Source organism: Prionailurus viverrinus, chromosome X, assembly GCF_022837055.1.
Source record: "Prionailurus viverrinus isolate Anna chromosome X, UM_Priviv_1.0, whole genome shotgun sequence".
Taxonomy (NCBI): Eukaryota; Metazoa; Chordata; class Mammalia; order Carnivora; family Felidae; genus Prionailurus; species Prionailurus viverrinus.
Genome location: NC_062579.1, coordinates 90,098,615 through 90,115,783, shown reverse-complemented (window position 1 = coordinate 90,115,783; position 17,169 = coordinate 90,098,615). Strand labels below are relative to the sequence as shown.

At 48.5% G+C, this 17,169-nt stretch overlaps 1 protein-coding gene and 1 non-coding gene across 4 annotated transcripts in view; both read right to left on the bottom strand.

Annotated features, from left to right (window-relative positions):
- Positions 1-2,443, bottom strand: part of DOCK11 (dedicator of cytokinesis 11) — a 202,815-nt gene extending 200,372 nt beyond the window's left edge. For all 3 annotated transcript variants that reach the window (XM_047843161.1, XM_047843162.1, XM_047843163.1), the window contains exon 1: positions 2,175-2,443. In XM_047843161.1, the coding sequence (XP_047699117.1) occupies positions 2,175-2,276 (102 nt within the window). In that variant the 5' untranslated portion in view covers positions 2,277-2,443. The remainder of the gene's footprint in view (positions 1-2,174) is intronic.
- An 8,728-nt stretch (positions 2,444-11,171) lies between these two features.
- TRNAR-CCU (transfer RNA arginine (anticodon CCU)) lies at positions 11,172-11,245 on the bottom strand. The gene has a single exon. It is a non-coding gene; the product is annotated as a tRNA-Arg (tRNA).
- Positions 11,246-17,169: the final 5,924 nt, after the last annotated feature.

Here is a 17,169-nt window from a genome sequence, read left to right as displayed (position 1 = left end):
AGCTTTGTCACAGAGCCAATGGTTAGGAAGGGACAGCTGCACCTGTGCCACACAAAATTCTTTTTTTTTTTTAAGGCTTATTTATTTTTTGAGAGAGAAAGAGTGCATGCGAGCTGGGGAGGGGCAGAGAGAGAGAGAGAGAGAGAGAGGGAGACAGGATCCGAAGCTGGCTCTGGGCTGACAGCGGAGAGCCTGATGCGGGGCTCGAACTCACGAACCGCGAGATCATGCCCTGAGCCCCACAAAATTCTTTTTAAAACCTAAAAGCCGGGGCAAGAATGCTAACTTTAACGTTTTGCTGCTGAGGGTGGCAGGTCAAATGCTGGTCAAATCCTAGTAGAGGTGTGCGGAGACCCATTTACTCTCTTGAGACCATCTGTCCACATCACAGGATCCCTTCACACCCTGCAGCAGGGGGCCAGCTACCTAGCTCAAGCATGGTTTTCTTTCTTCCCCATTTTAGGAAAGCGTTTCCTGTGCTAGGCAGATTGAATCACTTGTTTAACAATCACCCAAGATGTGAGCCCTGGTATAAATGCCCTGCACACAGCTTGCCTTCCTCTCTAAACTGGCTGTGATGACAATCGAGGTTCCAATGTGACCCCAACGGGACCTCATTCTAAAATCAGTGAGACACACAACAAGCCAAGTCCATTAAAACAACATTAAAGGTCTGGTTTTAGATCTGCTAAACAGCAGGATTAAACTTTCAAGGGTCCAGCCACGATAGAGAGATTTCTTTAAAGTCACTTGGCTTTGCACAGTTGTAGCTATTAGGGATCAGATCTTTATCTCAAAGGTACATATTTTACCTTTGATCCTCCTCCAGAACTCCCACTAATGTCAACTTTCTCCACTGTTGGGATCAAGCCCCTGGCCTCCCTTTAATGTTGGCTTTATCGCAGATTCTACAAGATCAACAGAAAAATTACAAGGAAAAGCTGTGAAGTTCCCTTCCAATGATAAGTTGTTTTAACAAAAAGAGCCCACACTGAAATGCTGAAATTTAAACACAGCAGACGAGACGCTTAAGGTAGAGGGAAAGGAGACCAAAAAAAAAAAAAAAAAAATTTACAACAAAAACCCGAAGTAACAAAACAAACACTAATTAACCGGTATGATGGCTTATTTAAGGGTTTGCTCTCTAGCCCAGGAAATTGGCAACGAGTGTCTTCAAAACAGAAGGGACAAGTGCCCGTTAGCACCCGTCCGCTTTCCTCCGGAGCCAGACAATCCGAGCTAGGCAATCCAGATGAGGCTGAGGGTGCAATGGAGGGCTCCCAAGGGGTCGACACGCTTTCAAATCCCCATCCCCCAGCCCTGCCGGCTCAGAGGCACCCCCAGCCGTGAGCGGTGGGGCTCTGACCCCCAGGTCCGCCATCCCTGGACCGGCACACACCATCTTCCCTCACACCCACGGCCCCATCCATCTCCCTGCCTCCGGAGCGCTCCTGGGTCCCAGGGGACACCCTCGCCCAGTGGCGACCGACCCCGCGCGCACTCGCCCCGGAACCCCGTTGTTTGCAATTCTCCCCCTCCGCGGCAGCAGCAGCACCCCTTCGACACCCATCACCACCCTCTCCCCCGTGGCGGGAGGAAGTCGCTCTGCTTCCTCTGTTCTCACCGCCCGCCCGAGCTTGGGAGCCCGGGGCTTTTTGGGTGGGGTTCTTTTTTGTGTACACGATGTGTGCGTGTGTGTGCGCGCGTGTGTGTGTGCAAAACGCTCATCGCATCCTTCCGCCGCGGCTGCCTCAGGTGCCCGCAGGAGGGAATCGGGATCCCGTCTCCCCCCGGTCCCCGGCTCTTTGTGCCGGCTGCAGGGCGGCGCGAGGTCCGCACCCTAGCTCACACCCCCTCCCCCGCTCGGGCCCCGGTTCCGAGCGCGCCCGCCTGCCGCGCAGCCGTCCGAGCCCCGGATCGCCCGTCGGCGCCCGGCCGGGCGCACGCCTCCGCGGCGCCGGGCGGCCGCCGCGCTGTCAGCGGGCGCCGGGGACTCAGACCCCGGCCGGCGGCGGCTGGTGCGCAAACTTACTGAAGCGGAGCCGGAGAGCGCGGAGCGCGGGGCGCAGCGGGCAGCCGCCGCGAGCGCCGCTGCAGTCCCCGCGCGCGGAAAGCCACCCCGTCTCTCGCCCCGGAGCGCGTCCCCCGGGGCGCCCGATGCCCCGGCCACTCACCAGCACTACGGAGCCCCGCACGGCCTCCGACACGCTCTGCCGGAGCTCAGCCGCCGTGCCGGGCTTGCTGAGCCGCTTGGTGAATTTGCGCACTTCGGCCATGGCAGCGGCGGGCAGGTCGCGGCGGGCGCACTCACTGCCCCGGGCCGGGGCGGCCGCGGCCGCTGCTGCTGCTTCTTCTGTTTACCCGCCGGCCGACGGGCCACATCGCAGCTCGGCGGCGGCGCGGCTCCCGCGGCTCCTCCCTCCCGGCCGCGGCTCCTCCCTCGTTCCCTCCTTCCCTCCCCGGCTCGCCCGCGCGCTCCGCGTCCTGCCCCACGGCGGGGCCGCTCCCTCCCCTGGAGAGCCCGAGCTCGCTCGCGACCGGCCCCAGGAGGAGGGTGTGTCCGGCGAGGAAGGGTGTGTGCCGGGGGAGGGAGAGCTGGAGGGGGCGGGGGGCGAGGGTCACGAGGGAAGAGGGGGGAAGTGGCAGCCGCTCGGGCTCCGCCCGCAGCTGAGGTTGCTGGTGCAGCCGCATCCGGGAGGGGAGATCTGGCTGCTTCGTGTTCCGTGTGTGTGTGTGTGTGTGTGTGTGTGTGTGTGTGTGTGTGTGCGCGCGGGGGGGGGGGGTAACGAAATATCTCCAAGTGTGGGGTGTGTGCTACCCCACTGCTCCTTTCCCGCCCCAGAGGTTGCAGTGCCTGCAGGAGAGCGGGGGAGACTCTGGCGTTCCCCCACCCCGCAAGCCCCCAGGGCCGAGGCGGCGCGGGGCTGGGAAACAACGTGGAGCGGACGCCTATTGTGTGCCGCGCCGGGGAGGGGTCGCGCCCGAGGCGGAGGAGGGAGAGCGGTTTTCTGGCCGGAGCTGCTCGCCTGGGTTCCCCCACCCCCCCACACACACCGTTTTCTTACCCGGGCGGTCCCGCCCGTGGGGCCGACCCGGGGAGGGAGCAGGCTTCGGAGAGTGGAAATTTGCAGTGGCTGAACCCACTCCCCCACCGGGGCGGGCGGGACCCGAGTGGCGGGGCCTGAGCCTGTGGCAGGTTGTCTGGTTCGGCAGTGACTGTGTGCTGGCGGTGGGGTGGGGTTGGTATTGGGAAGGCCGTTGCCCGGAGTCTGGGGGACCTACCGGTCTTCTAGAAGCTTTCACACGTGCGTGCGTGCGCAGCTATCCCCTCTCCATTGCCCACTCCTTTCCTTATCCTATTCACCTTCCAAGAAATTATTTTCCGAGAATCAAAGAATGTCTTGTAACTAGATGCAAACGAACATGCTTAAGACAGAAATAAGGATGGGAATCTTGAAGTACCGAGGACCCTGTAAAAGCTTCCCCAAGTGAAAATTGAGAGGCCCTGCTGATCGTGGCAATTTTCCGTCTGGTTACTTCATTTGTCCAGAGTTTGAAACCGACCAACGCTTGCTGAAGACCCTTGCAGCCTTTCTGAGAAGGTTCCTATCACTGCCATGGGGCATTTTCTGCACTTCGGAGATCACAGTGACCCCTACGTAAAGGACTTTGTTATGAAAACAAGGACACGGATGGTGGTTTCTGTGAACCCAGAAGAGGCCAAGTCTCTTCGCAGCAAATCTATTTTAGCAGCCATCACATTCGCCCCAATAAAGCACACAGGGAGAGTGGGAGAGGGCCTGATATCTGCAAGTCCTGTAAAGGTGACTGTATCACCAGTCTGGGCTTTGCACAGTGTGTATATAAAATTTGTTCACTGTTGGGGCGCCTGGGTGGCTCAGTCAGTTAAGCCTCTGACTCTTGGTTTCAGCTCAGGTCACCATCTCCCCGTGTCATGAGTTCGAGCCCCTCCCCCGTTGGCACTGTCTCTCAAAATAAATAAACAAACGTTAAAAAAAATGTTTAAAAAATAAAATAACATTTGTTCACTGTTGAGTGTAGGTAGATCAATCACGGATTCATGCCCTACATTCCATGAATGCCTGCGTGGCCCACACGGTTGATTACCTGCACAACAGCCATAGGGCTTTTTCTTTGCTAAGGGAGGCTGGATTTGCTTTCCCTATAGGGCAGAGCCACAGGGCTTGGAGAAGGTGGGCCCAGCGCCCAGTGAATTGTGACTGCTTTAAAAAAAATTGTAATAATCTCACTTTCCTTTACTAGAAGAATGGTCTTGACTCCCATTCAGTTTCGGCCAATGGCATATAAAAGAGAAGTGTGGGAAGAAAGCTCCTGAGAAAGTTTCTCCCCCTTGATAAAAAGAGATGGGCAGGGAGACCTCTGTCTCCTTTTCTTTCTGAGAGGGGTGTTTTCTCATGATGCGTCTGCTCTTGGCAGCCATTTTATAACCATGAGGAAAGATTTTTACAGAGAAGCCGATCCAGAATCTGAATAGCATGCACCTGCCGAACCAACCCTAGTACTGCCCATCTCTGATTTCCTTTTTACATGATAAAAGTAAGCCGTTTGGGTTTATGCAAATATTAGTTGCATATTCTGTTGCTTCCAGCCAAAAAGCATCCTTCCGACTACAGACTCCACTGTAGCCATTGGAAGCCCACAGGGTTGGGGGTGCCTGGATGGCTCAGTCAGTTAAGCGTCTGACTTCATCTCAGGTCATGGTCTCACGGTTCGTAGGTTCAAGCCCTGCATCGGGCTCTGTGCTGATGGCTCAGAACGTGGAACCTGCTTTCGGTTCTGTGTCTCCCTCTCACTGTCCCTCCCCTGCTTATTCTCTCTCTCTCAAGAACAAATAAGCATTTTTTTTTTAATTTAGGAAAAAAAAAGAAAAGAAAGCACACAGGGTTGATGTGGCGCCTGGGTGGCTCAGTCGGTTGAATGTCGGACTCTTGATTTCCGCTCGGGTCATGATCTCACAGTTTGTGAGTTCGAGCCCCGCGTCGGGCTCTGTGCTGACAGCTCGGAGCCTGGAGCCTGCTTCCGATTCTGTGTCTCCCTCTCTCTCTGCCCCTCCGCCGCTCACGCTCTCTCTCAAAAATAAATAAACATTAGAATAAATAAATAAATAAACATTAAAAAAAATTTAGAATGGATGGTCAAGGAAGGCCTCTTTGAAGAAGTGGACATAGAGATGAGTCTTGGTGGAAAAGAAGCAGCCACCAGAGATCAAGAAGCAGAACCTTCCAGAGCTGGAGGAACAACAGGCACTCGGCCCGGAGAAGGGAGCAGACTTGGTGCATTCGAAGGCGGGAGCAAAATAAAAAGGTCAGCGGGGCCGGAACACAGAGGAAGAAGAAGTGGTATGAGATGCTGTCGGACAAGGAGGCAGTTTCTGCTGGACCGTGTGAGCCATCAGGAGCATTTGTCACACTGATCCTGCACAAACACCATCTGGTCATCTTTCAGGCTCCACGCTCATTCCTGAGGCTGTAGGTTTCACTTTTTCGCTTTCAGGCTTCTGTTTAGTTACACAAACATTGAGCGTTAATGCTAGGCACTGAGGGAGAAAGCGGGACGAATCAAAGACACTGTCCATCGCCTTCAGGAAAAAGGTGAAAGTCTAGCAAAGAATGTATTTGTGAGGGGGGCCTGGGTGGCCCAGTCAGCTAAGCGTCCGACTGTGGCTCAGGTCATGGTCTTGTGGTTGATGGGTTCGGGCCCCGCATCGGGCTCTGCCTGCTTGGGATTCTCTCTGTCTCCCTCTCTCTGCTCCTCCCCGACTCGCTTTCTCTCAAAAAATAAACAAACATTAAAAAAAAGTTTAGGAAAAAAAAAAACAATGTCTTCATGATACAAGGTAGTATGTAATAAAGACCATGCTTGAGGGAAAGGCTGGTGACATCGCATCCTGATTAGGGTCTCTGGATGGCTCCTTGAAGGAGGAGGTATTTAAGCTGGACCTTGAGGATGAGGAAGATTTGAACATGACTATATTCACATAGTAAAGGGAAAATGTAGAGGCAATCCTACAGCTTCCAGTAGGGCATTGTATCAGGTGATCTCTTTCCACACTTAGTAAATACGTTCAATTTCATCACACACGTATCTACCCTAATTGAACCTGAGATTCAAGTGCTCGAGATGCCTTTGAGCCCTTGACCTAGAAATTCCACTTCTATGAGTTATGAATTCATGCCACCCAGAAACTCTCACAGGTGAACTGAGATGCCTGCCTACAGATGCTCATCGTACCAGTGTTTGTAATAGCCAAGTACTAGAAACAACTTAAATATCCGTTCATAAGGGACTGCTCTATCTTCCATCCCTAGACCAGTGCCTGGCACACAGCACGTGCTCAAGAAATATTTGCTGAGTGAATGCGTGCGTCCATGCACGATTCATTCATACTAAGGAATTCTCTATAGTTATTTTTTAAAAAAGGAGGTATAGGGGCGCCTGGATGGCTCAGCCAGTTAAACGTCCAATTTCGACTCAGGTCGTGATCTCACGGTTTGTGAGTTCGAGTCCTGCACATCCGGTTTGCTACCTGCACAGAGCCTGCTTCGGATCTTCTGTCCGCCCCCCCCCCCCCAAACCCCTCCTCGGCTTGTGCTCTCTCTCTCTCAAAAATAAAATAAACATGGAAAAAAAAAAGAATGAGGTATATATGTATGTACTCATGTGGAAAAAGCTCCAAAAGATACTGATAGAACACGAGTTGCAAAGGGGGTGCCTGGCTGGCTCAGTTGGTAGAGCATGTGACTCTTGATCTCAGGATCTTGAGTTTGAGCCCCATGTTGGGCGTAGATTACTTTAAAAAAAAGAAAGAAAGGGGGCGCCTGGGTGGCGCAGTCGGTTGAGCGTCCGACTTCAGCCAGGTCACCATCTCGCAGTCCATGAGTTCGAGCCCCGCGTCAGGCTCTGGGCTGATGGCTCAGAGCCTGGAGCCTGTTTCCGATTCTGTGTCTCCCTCTCTCTCTGCCCCTCCCCTGTTCATGCTCTGTCTCTCTCTGTCCCAAAAATAAATAAACGTTGAAAAAAAAATTAAAAAAAAGAAAGAAAGAAAGAAAGAAAGAAAGAAATTTAAGAAAGAAAAGAAAAGAAAACGCATGGCCCTTGGCTCAAAAGGTGTTTTGAATTTAAGACAATGGTAGAGGGGCACCTGAGTGGCTCAGTCGGTTGAGCAGACGACTTCGGCTCAGGTCAGGAGCTCACAGTTCATGGGTTCGAGCCCTGCGTCGGGCTCTGTGCTAACAGCTCAGAGTCTGGAGCCTGCTTCGGATTCTGTCTCCGTGTCTCTCTCTCTCTCTCTCTGCTGCTCCCCTGCTCATGCGCTCTCTCCGCCCACCCCTCACACCCAAACATAAATAAACATAAAAAATTGAAAAAAAAAAAAAAGAAGAAGAAGAAGACGATGACAGAAGAACATTAACCAAGCAAGGGCCCGATCTGAGTGTGGAGTCCCATGCCATTCTGCACAGGCTGCACACCCATGAGGCCAACGGTCTATGTTGCTTCTCCTGGAATCCTGGTGGGTTTTTGACCGACAGAGGGACATAACGCGACTTCTGAGGCTCCTCATAAAAAGTGATACATTGTCTCTCTGGCTCTTTTGGACCCCTTTAGAGCCCTGGGCTGCCATTATAAGCAGTCTGTCAAGGGGCGTTTGGGTGGCTCAGTCGGTTAAGCGTCTGACTCTTGATTTCAGCTCAGGTCATGATCTCACGGTTCATGAGTTCAAGCCCCACGTCGGGCTCTGTGCTGACCGTGAGGAGCCCGCTTGGGATTTTCTCTCCCTCCCTCTCTCTCTTTGCTCCTCCCCTGCTTGCACACACACTCTCTCTCTCTCTCTCAAAATAAATACATAAACATAAAAAAAAAAAGCAGTCTATCTTGAGGCCACCATGAGATGAGGAAGCCCGGACTAGCCCATGTGGAGAGGGCACTCGGAGAGGCCCTGAAACTATCTGAAGTGACGAGACCCCTGGCCTGCGCCCTGCTGCTTCGGTGCCCCTGCCATTTCAGCTGCGCTCACCACCTGACCACAGTCACATGTGAGCCTCTGAGCCTCGCCCATCTAGCCCAGCTCTTCCTGAAATTCCTGACCCATGGAAACCATGAAAGATCATACAATAAGTGCCGTTCTTTTAGGCCAGTAAGTTTTGAGGCGATCTGTTATATAACAACTGTGTCTGAATGTGTGAAACTTGTTTGGATCCTGTTTCTTTTTTCAACTAGTCTCTACACCCAACGTGGGGCTCAAACTCACGACCCTGAGATCAAGAGTCGCATACTCTATCAACTGAGCCAGCCAGGGGCCTCTGCTGGGTCCTGTTTCAATCAAACCAGCGTTAAGAGAATTTTGAGGCAATAGGAAATCTTTGAACAAGGACTGGATGTTAAATGATATTAAGGAATAATTGTTAATTTTATTACATATGACCATGGCATGACGGTTATGTTAAAAAGCAGTCTTCATAGATTCGAGATGCAAACTGAAGTGTTTACAAATGCAACAACATGATGCCTAGAATTTGCTCTAAAATACCACAGAAAGTGCCAAGACCATTCAATGGCGGCGGGGGGGGGGGGGGGGGTTGCGGGGATGGTCTGTTCACCAAGTGGTCCTGAGACAACCAGATCTCCACATACAAAAGAATGAAATTGGTCCCCTACCTCACTCCATATATAAAAATTAACTCAAACCAATGATCTCACTAGAAGAGCCCAAACTGTAAGACTCTTAGAAGAAAACATAAGAATGTATCTTTATGACTTGGGATTTGGCAATGGATTCTTAGATTTGATACCAAAAGCATGAGGGCCAAAAGAAAAAATAGATAAATTGGGCTTCATCAAAATTAAAAACTTTTGTGCATCCAAGGACATCATCAAGAAGGTAAAGAGAAAACCCATCAAATGGGAAAAATGTTTGCAAAGTATGTATCCAATAAGATTTTAGTATCCAGAATGTACAAAGAATTATTTTTTAAATGTTTTAATGTTCATTTATTTTTGAGAGAGAGAAAGAGGGAAAGGGAGAGAGAGAGAGAGAGAACACGAGTAGGGGAGGGGTGGAGACAGAGTAGGGCGGAAGATCCGAAGCCGGCTCTGAGCTGACAGCAGAGAGCCTGATGCGGGGCTCAAACTCATGAACCATGAGATCGTGACCTGAGGCACAGTTGGATGCTTAACTGCCTGACCCACCCAGGGACCCCCAGAATGTACAAAGAACTCTTATAACTCAACCAGAAAAAGGCAAACAAGCAATTAAAAAATGGGCAAAGGACTTGAATAGACATTTCTCCAAAGAAAGTAACAAGTGTTGGCCAGGATGTGCAGAAATTGAAATCCTCATACATCGCTAGTGGCAATATAAAATGGTGTTGTTGCTATGGAAAAAAACGTTTGGGGGCGCCTGGGTGGCGCAGTCGGTTGAGCGTCCGACTTCAGCCAGGTCACGATCTCGCGGTCCGTGAGTTCGAGCCCCGCGTCAGGCTCTGGGCTGATGGCTCGGAGCCTGGAGCCTGTTTCCGATTCTGTGTCTCCCTCTCTCTCTGCCCCTCCCCCGTTCATGCTCTGTCTCTCTCTGTCCCAAAAAAACCCACAAACAAACAAACAAACAAACAAACAAAAAAACGTTTGGCAATGCCTAAAAAAAATTCAACATACAGGGACACCTGACTGGCTCAATCAGTAGAGCATGTGACTCTTGATCTCGGGGTCATGAGTTTGAGCCCCACATTGGGTGTGGATGTTACTTAAAAAACATCTAGAATGGGGGCGCCTGGGTGGCTCAGTCGGTTAAGCATCCGACTTCGGCTGAGGTCATGATCTCACGGTTTGTGAGTTCGAGCCCCTCGTCAGGCTCTGTGCTGACAGCTCGGAGCCTGGAGCCTGCTTCGGATTCGGTGTCTCCCTCTCTCTCTTCCCCTCCCCCACTCATGCTCTGTCTCTCTCCGTCTCAGAAATAAACATTAAAAAAAATAAAACCAAAAAAACAAAAAAACCTAGAATTACCATATAATCAAGCAGTTCCAATCCTAGGTATATATCCAAGAGAAATAAAAGCATATGTCCATAGAGATACCTGCATGTGAACGTTTAGAGCAGCATTATTTGTAACAGTCAAAAGATGGAAACAACCCAAATGTCCATCAGTAGATGAACAGATAAAAAAAATTGTGGTACAGCCACATAATGAAATATCTTCAGCCATAAAAAGGAATGAATTACTGATACATGTTACAACTTGGATGAGCCTTGAAAACATTGTGCTAAATGGTAGAAACCAGACGCACAAGATCAAATATTGCATGATTCTTTTTCTATGAAATACCCAGAAAAGGCAAATCCATAGAGACAGGAAGCAGGTTAGTGGTTGCTAGGGAGTGGCAGAGGGGGAAATGGGGAGTAATTACTTAACAGGTATGAGGTGTTCTTCTGGGATGACAAAAAGATTTTGCAATTAGAGAGAGGGGGTGGAGAATGTACTGAATTTAAATGATTAACTGCAGAATATCATTCAACCTTAAAAAAAGAAGGAAATCCTGTCACATGATATAATGTGGATGGACCTTGACACATTACATGGAGTGAAATAAGTCAGTCTCACACACACACACACACACACACACACACACACCCTACTGTATGACTCCATTTATTTGAGACGTCTAGGTGGTCAAAATTATGGGAACAAAAAGTAGAATGGTGGTTGTCAGGGGCTGAGGGGGTGAAGGGAAAGGAATGGAGAGTTGTTCAATGGGCGTAGAGTTTTAGTTTTCCTAGATGAAAAGATTCTAGAAATCTGTTACACACACAACAATGAGAATATAGTTAACACTACTGAATGGCACACTTAAAAATGGTTACAGTTGGTGGGGGAGCCTGGTGGCTCAGTTGATTGGGCATTGACTTCAGCTCAAGTCATGATCTCATGGTTCGTGAGTTCAAACCCCGCACCAAGCTCTCTGCTGTCAGCACAGAGCCTGCTTCAAATCCCCTGTCCGCCCCCCCCCCTCTGGCCCTCCCCAGCTCACGTTCTCTCTCTCAAAAATAAATACACATTTTTTAAAAAAAATGGTTAAGAGGGTAAATTTTATAGTATGTGCTTTTTATCGCGATTAATTTTTCTAACGTCGACTCCGTGCCCAACGTGGGGCTTGAACTCAATGACCCTGAGATCAGGAGTCACATGCTCTACCGACTGAGCCAGCCAGGCGCCCCTCACAAGTTTTTAATTTATTTTATTTTATTTATTTTTTTTCAACTTTTTTTATTTATTTTTTTGGGACAGAGAGAGACAGAGCATGAACAGGGGAGGGGTAGAAAGAGAGGGAGACACAGAATCGGAAACAGGCTCCGGGCTCCGAGCCATCAGCCCAGAGCCTGACGCGGGGCTCGAACTCCCGGACCGCGAGATCGTGACCTGGCTGAAGTCGGACTCTTAACCAACTGCGCCACCCAGGCGCCCCCAAGTTTTTAATTTAAAAAATGGTTAATTTTATGTTATATGGAATTCAGCTAAATTAAAAAAAATAGCACAGCAAAAAAAGGGGGGGGGGGATGGTAGACGAAACAAGATTAGCAAAAAGCCAGTAACGGTCGAAGCTGGGTGATGGGTACATGAGGATTCTGTATACGTACTATTCTTTCTGCCTTTGTGTACGTTGTAGATAAAATTTTCCAGAATTGAACACAGAGAGGGGTGCCTGGGTGACTCAGTCAGCTGACCATCCGACTGGTGATTTCGGCTCAGGTCACCATCTCAGGGTTCGTGGGATCCAGACCCACATCGTGGGGCACCATGCAGACAGTATGGTGCCTGCTCTGGGTTCTCTCTCTCCCTCCCTCTCTTTCCCTCCCCTGCTCATGCTGTCTCTCTCTCTCAAAATAAATAAGCATTGTAAATAATGGTTCTTTAAAAATAAATAAATAGATAAACAAACAAGTAAAATAGAGAAAGCATGTTGGTAAAATGGTAGCAATAAAATACATACTGTCTGTTTTCAGACATTTCCTTGGTCTAAAAGTTTAAAGTTAATTATACACTGGTAAATTGCTAGTATGTGCTAGTTTGGAGTGAACAATGGCATAAATAAGTAAGTAAGTAAGTAAGAAAGTAAATAAGTAACTGACAAGGAGGCCAGAGAGTGTTGGGAACAATGATGTCTAAGGGAACATATTCATATAGTTGTTCTTACGATGTGGTAATCTGCCTTTTAAAATGGCGTGCTGTGCCCAAGAACTGCTGAAAGCTTGTAAAAGATCACCAGGAGAATGAAAACATGATAGTCAGGGAATTAATGCATAGGGGGCATTTACCACCTAAACGTCACACTGAAATTCATTGTCCTCCCCAGTGACTGCATTTTCTGTGACATTCAGAAATACTTATTAAATGCATGCACTATCAGGGCCTCCCTACTGAGCAATTCTAGAGAAGGCCAATCACATCCTAGACTATTCGAATGGCTCCCTGCCACCACTTCCCCCCCCCCAGAAGTGTGGGGACAGTCTATTTAGCAAGTGGCCTTGTGCTGGATAAACTCATCCTCCTCGCTCCCCAGGGATACTTGGGTTGAGAGAAAAGTTACGAACAAGCAAATAAATAAACAAAATAAACCAAAACCAGACTCTTACAGGCCTCATAAGGCCTGAGTCTCACAAAAACAAGTGTAAACAATTAGAGCCTTTGATTTCTCAAAACTCAGAAGCTGAATTATCTGGAGTGAAATAATAATGGTTTCTGAAACCGCTGAATTAAAGAGTAGCTGTATGTTGTCGAGCAAGGTGTTTGTGTTCCTCTCTCTTCCCCAATGAATCTATTCAGAATGGTTCCTTCAGAATAAGCTACAATTAAAAAAATATATATATATATGAGGTGATGGTTACATGTATATACAGATATATTAATATATATATATAACAAGTGTGCTTTATTATTTATAAATGTAGCTTAATAAAGTTGAATGTGTGCATATATATATACAAAATATATTTATATACTATATATGTGTGTATAAACACTATATATATATTCACTATATACATAGATGATAGATGATAGAGGATAGGTAGAGACATAGATATTCGTGTGTGTGTGTGTGTGTGTGTGTGTGTGAATGTTGGCATGCCTGAAGGCTCAGTCTTTGGACTTCTTTAGCTATTCTTGCATCCCTTGATGATCTGTCTTGTTTTTTTCAATGTTTATTTATTTATTTTGAGAGAGGCAGAGAGTGATCAGGGGAGGGGCAGAGAGAGAGAGAGAATCTCAAGCAGGCTCCTCACTGTCAACACAGAGCCCAACCGAAAGATCAGGACTTGAGCCGAAATCAAGAATCACATGCTCAACTGGCTGAGCCACCCAGGCACCCCTCCTTGATGGTCTATCTTATCCAGTGTTCATGACTTTATATTCCATCTGTACTAGCACTGTCCAATAGAAATATAATGTGAGCCTCATATATCATTTAAACTCGATTAGCCAAGGGGCACCTGGCTAGCTCAGGCAGTAGAGCATATGACTCCTGATCACGGGGTTGTAAGTTCGAGCCCCACATTGGTATAGGGATTACGTAAAAATAAAATCTTTAGGGGCGCCTGGGTGGCTCAGTTGGTTAAGCATCCGACTTTTGACTCAGTCATGATTTCACGGCTCATGAGTTGCAGCCTCACGTCGGGCTCTGTGCGGACAGCTCAGAGCCTGGAGCCTGCTTCGGATTCTGCGCGTCCCTCTCTCTCTGCCCCTTCCCTGCTCACACTCTGTCTCTCCCTCTTAAAAATAAATAAATGTTTTTTAAAAGTTAAAAAAAATCTTCTACTAGACATGATCAAACAGTTAAAAAAAAAAACCCACAACAGGTGAAAATAATTTTCTTTAAGATTTTTTAAAAAGTAAGCTAGCTCTACACCCAGCGTGGATCTTAAACTCACAACCCCGAGATCGAGAGTCACGTGCTCTACCGACTGAGCCAGGGAAGCGCCCCTCGATGCATTTTCTTTAACCCAATACAGGTTGTGCCCACTATGTTAGAGGAGAACATTGCCCTAAGTGAGATTTGTCATAAGCCAAAATGGCATAAAGCAAAGAAGCAATTACCATTAATTTATACGGAAAAAGGTTTGAGTGTTCCCAGACCTCAAAACAACCCGTCTTGGGCTTTTGTGATACCGTAGAACACATTTTGCTAATGGATGCACAAAATAAGTGGAGACAGAGCACAGATTCTCACAGACACAGCTCAAAGCTACGGCTGCTGAGATGCCGAGATGCCGAGTGCTCTCCCAGGGAAGGGGCTTGGTGGGGCCACTCTCACTGTTTGGGGTGCACTGCCCCGATAACAGCTCACTGCCAAGCAAACTCAGTGTTCACCCTTTTTGCCTTGTCTGGTAAAAGAGAAAATCCTTGGACTTCTTTCAGTTAGCGAAAGGAGGTCCCAACGCAGGTTTTTAGTAAAAGCCAAGCGGCGGGACGCGACCTTTTGAAAGGCAAGGGAAAGCCGTCCATCCAAAATGCAGTTTCAATGTGTGATTAATATAAAGTAAATATTCGTGAGATATTTTACTTTCGTTTTTTTCTGTGTTGTCTTCGAAGTCCAGTGTGCGTACGGGGCGCCTGGGGGGCTCGGTGGGGTAAGTGTCAGACTCTTGATATCGGCTCATGTTGCGATCCCGCAAGTTCGTGGCATCGAGCCCCGCGCTGGGCTCTGCGCGGGCAGCGTGGAGCCTGCTTGGGATCCTCTCTCTCTCTCTTCCCCTCCCGACTTGCACCGTCTCTGTGTCTCTCAAAATAAATAAATAAACTTAAAAAAAAAAAAACCAACAAATCTAGTGTGTGTTTTATACTTAACGGCCCCTCTCAGTTTGGATTGGCCAGGTTCCAAGCGTTCAATGGCCACGTGTACAGATCTGTAACCTGACAGCTTCCAAACTTACTTCCCCAGCTCAGGTCTCCCCCCCAAACCTACTCTCTTTCTCTTACATGGCTCCAACCTGGTGGCTTCAAATCCTGGTGGCTCTACCTTCCAATTACCGGGCCATTTCTCACCACCGTGACTGCCAATACGCCGGTCCAAAGCACCATCATCTCCTACTAGGGAATGCGTCAGCTTCCTGAATGGTGTCCTCGCTGGTAGCCTTGGCTCCTTCAGATTGTTCACACCCCAGCAGCCAGGATGGCCCTGTTACGGTTGACCCTTGAATGGCGCGGAGGAGAGGGGAGCCAACCCCACAAAGTTGAAAATCCATGTGACCTTTGACTCCCCCAAAACTTAACTACCAATGGCCTACTGTTGACTACAAGCCTGACGGACGGCATAAAGAGTCGATTAACACACATGCTGTATGTTATATGTATTACGTACTGTGTTCTTACAAAGAAGTAAGCCACAGAAAAGGAAATGTTGGGGCGCCCAGGTGGCTCAGTTGGTTGAAGCTCCAACTCTTGATTTCGGCTCAGGTCATGATCTCCTGGTTTGTGGCTTTGAGCCCCAAGCTGGGCTCCTCGCTGACAGTGCAGAGACTGCTTGGAATTCTCTCTCTCTCTCTCTCTCTCTCTCAAAAAAAAAAAAAATATCTACCCCCAAAACCAAGAGCACACTGTATACACTGTATTTTAGCCAACTTGACAGTAAATTATATTTAAAAAGTAAAAATAAATAAATAAAATAAAATACAATTGCACCCACCTCCACCCCCAGATTCCTTCTTTTTTCCCCTTCCCTGTTTGATATTCTCCCTGAAGTACTTATTACCTACATCTTTTGTTTGTCTCTCCCCCGTAGATTATAAGCTCTGTGTGAGCAGGGGCGCCTGGGTGGCTCAGTATGTTAAGTGTCCGACTTCGGCTCAGGTCATGATCTCCCGATCTGTGGGTTTGAGCCCCACGTCGGGATCTGTGCCGACAGCTCAGAGCCTGGAGCCTGCTTCAGATTCTGTGCCTCCCTCTTTCTCTGCCCCTCCCCTGCTCATGCTCTGTCTCTCTCTCTCTCTCTCTCTCTGAAAGATAGATGAACGTTAAAATTAAAAAAAAAAAATTTTAAAGAGTCAGACGCTTAACTGACTGAGCCATCCAGGTACCCCATATATATTTTTTAAGATTTTTAAAAAGTAATCTCTACACCCAACGTGGGGCTCAAACTTACAACCCCGAGATCAAGAGTTGCACGTTGTACCAACTGAGCCAGCCAAACATCACACACTGTTCTTGTTTTTAAACAAGATTTAAAAATTCTTTTCATTTAAGATTTTTTTTAATTAAAAAAAAATCTTTTTGAGGGAGAGAGAGGGGCTGCAAGTGAGCAAGGGGCAGAGAGACTATCCCAGGAAGGGCAGAGGGAGAGAGAGAGAAAGAGAAGCGGGGCTCACCCAAAGCGGGGCTCATGCTTTCCCAAAGCGGGGCGCGAGCTCACCCAGTGTGGTACTCGAACACACGAACCGTAAGATCATGACCCGAGCCAAAGTCAAATGCTTAACAACCAAACCACTCAGGCGCCCTAATGTAAACATTTTTGAACATTGACTTTTATGTCACATTTTATAACAAAACTTAATAAAAATCTCTGAGCTGGGGCGCCTGGGTGGCGCAGTCGGTTAAGCGTCCAGCTTCAGCCAGGTCACGATCTCGCGGTCCGGGAGTTCGAGCCCCGCGTCAGGCTCTGGGCTGATGGCTCGGAGCCTGGAGCCTGTTTCCGATTCTGTGTCTCCCTCTCTCTCTGACCCTCCCCCGTTCTCTCTCTGTCCCAAAAATAAATAAACGTTGAAAAAAAAAATTTAAAAAAAAAAATCTCTGAGCTTAATATATTTTGTTTTTCATAAATTAAAAATAAAGGCACCTGGTCGGCTCAGTTGGTAGAGCACGTAACTCTTGATCTCAGGGTTGTGAGTTTGAGCCCCATGTTGGATGTGGAGATCAAATTTTTTGAGAGAGAGAGAGAGAGAGAGGCAGAGAGAGAAAGGGACAGAAGATCCGAAGTGGGCTCTGTGCTGGCAGCGGTGAGCCGTATGTGGGGCTCAGACCCACAAACCTTGAGATCATGACCTGAGCCAAAGTCAGAGGCTCAGCCGATTGAGCCACCCAGGCATCTCTAGTGTGGAGATTACTTTTAAAAAATAATAGAGTCAAGGGGCACCTGGGTGGCTCAG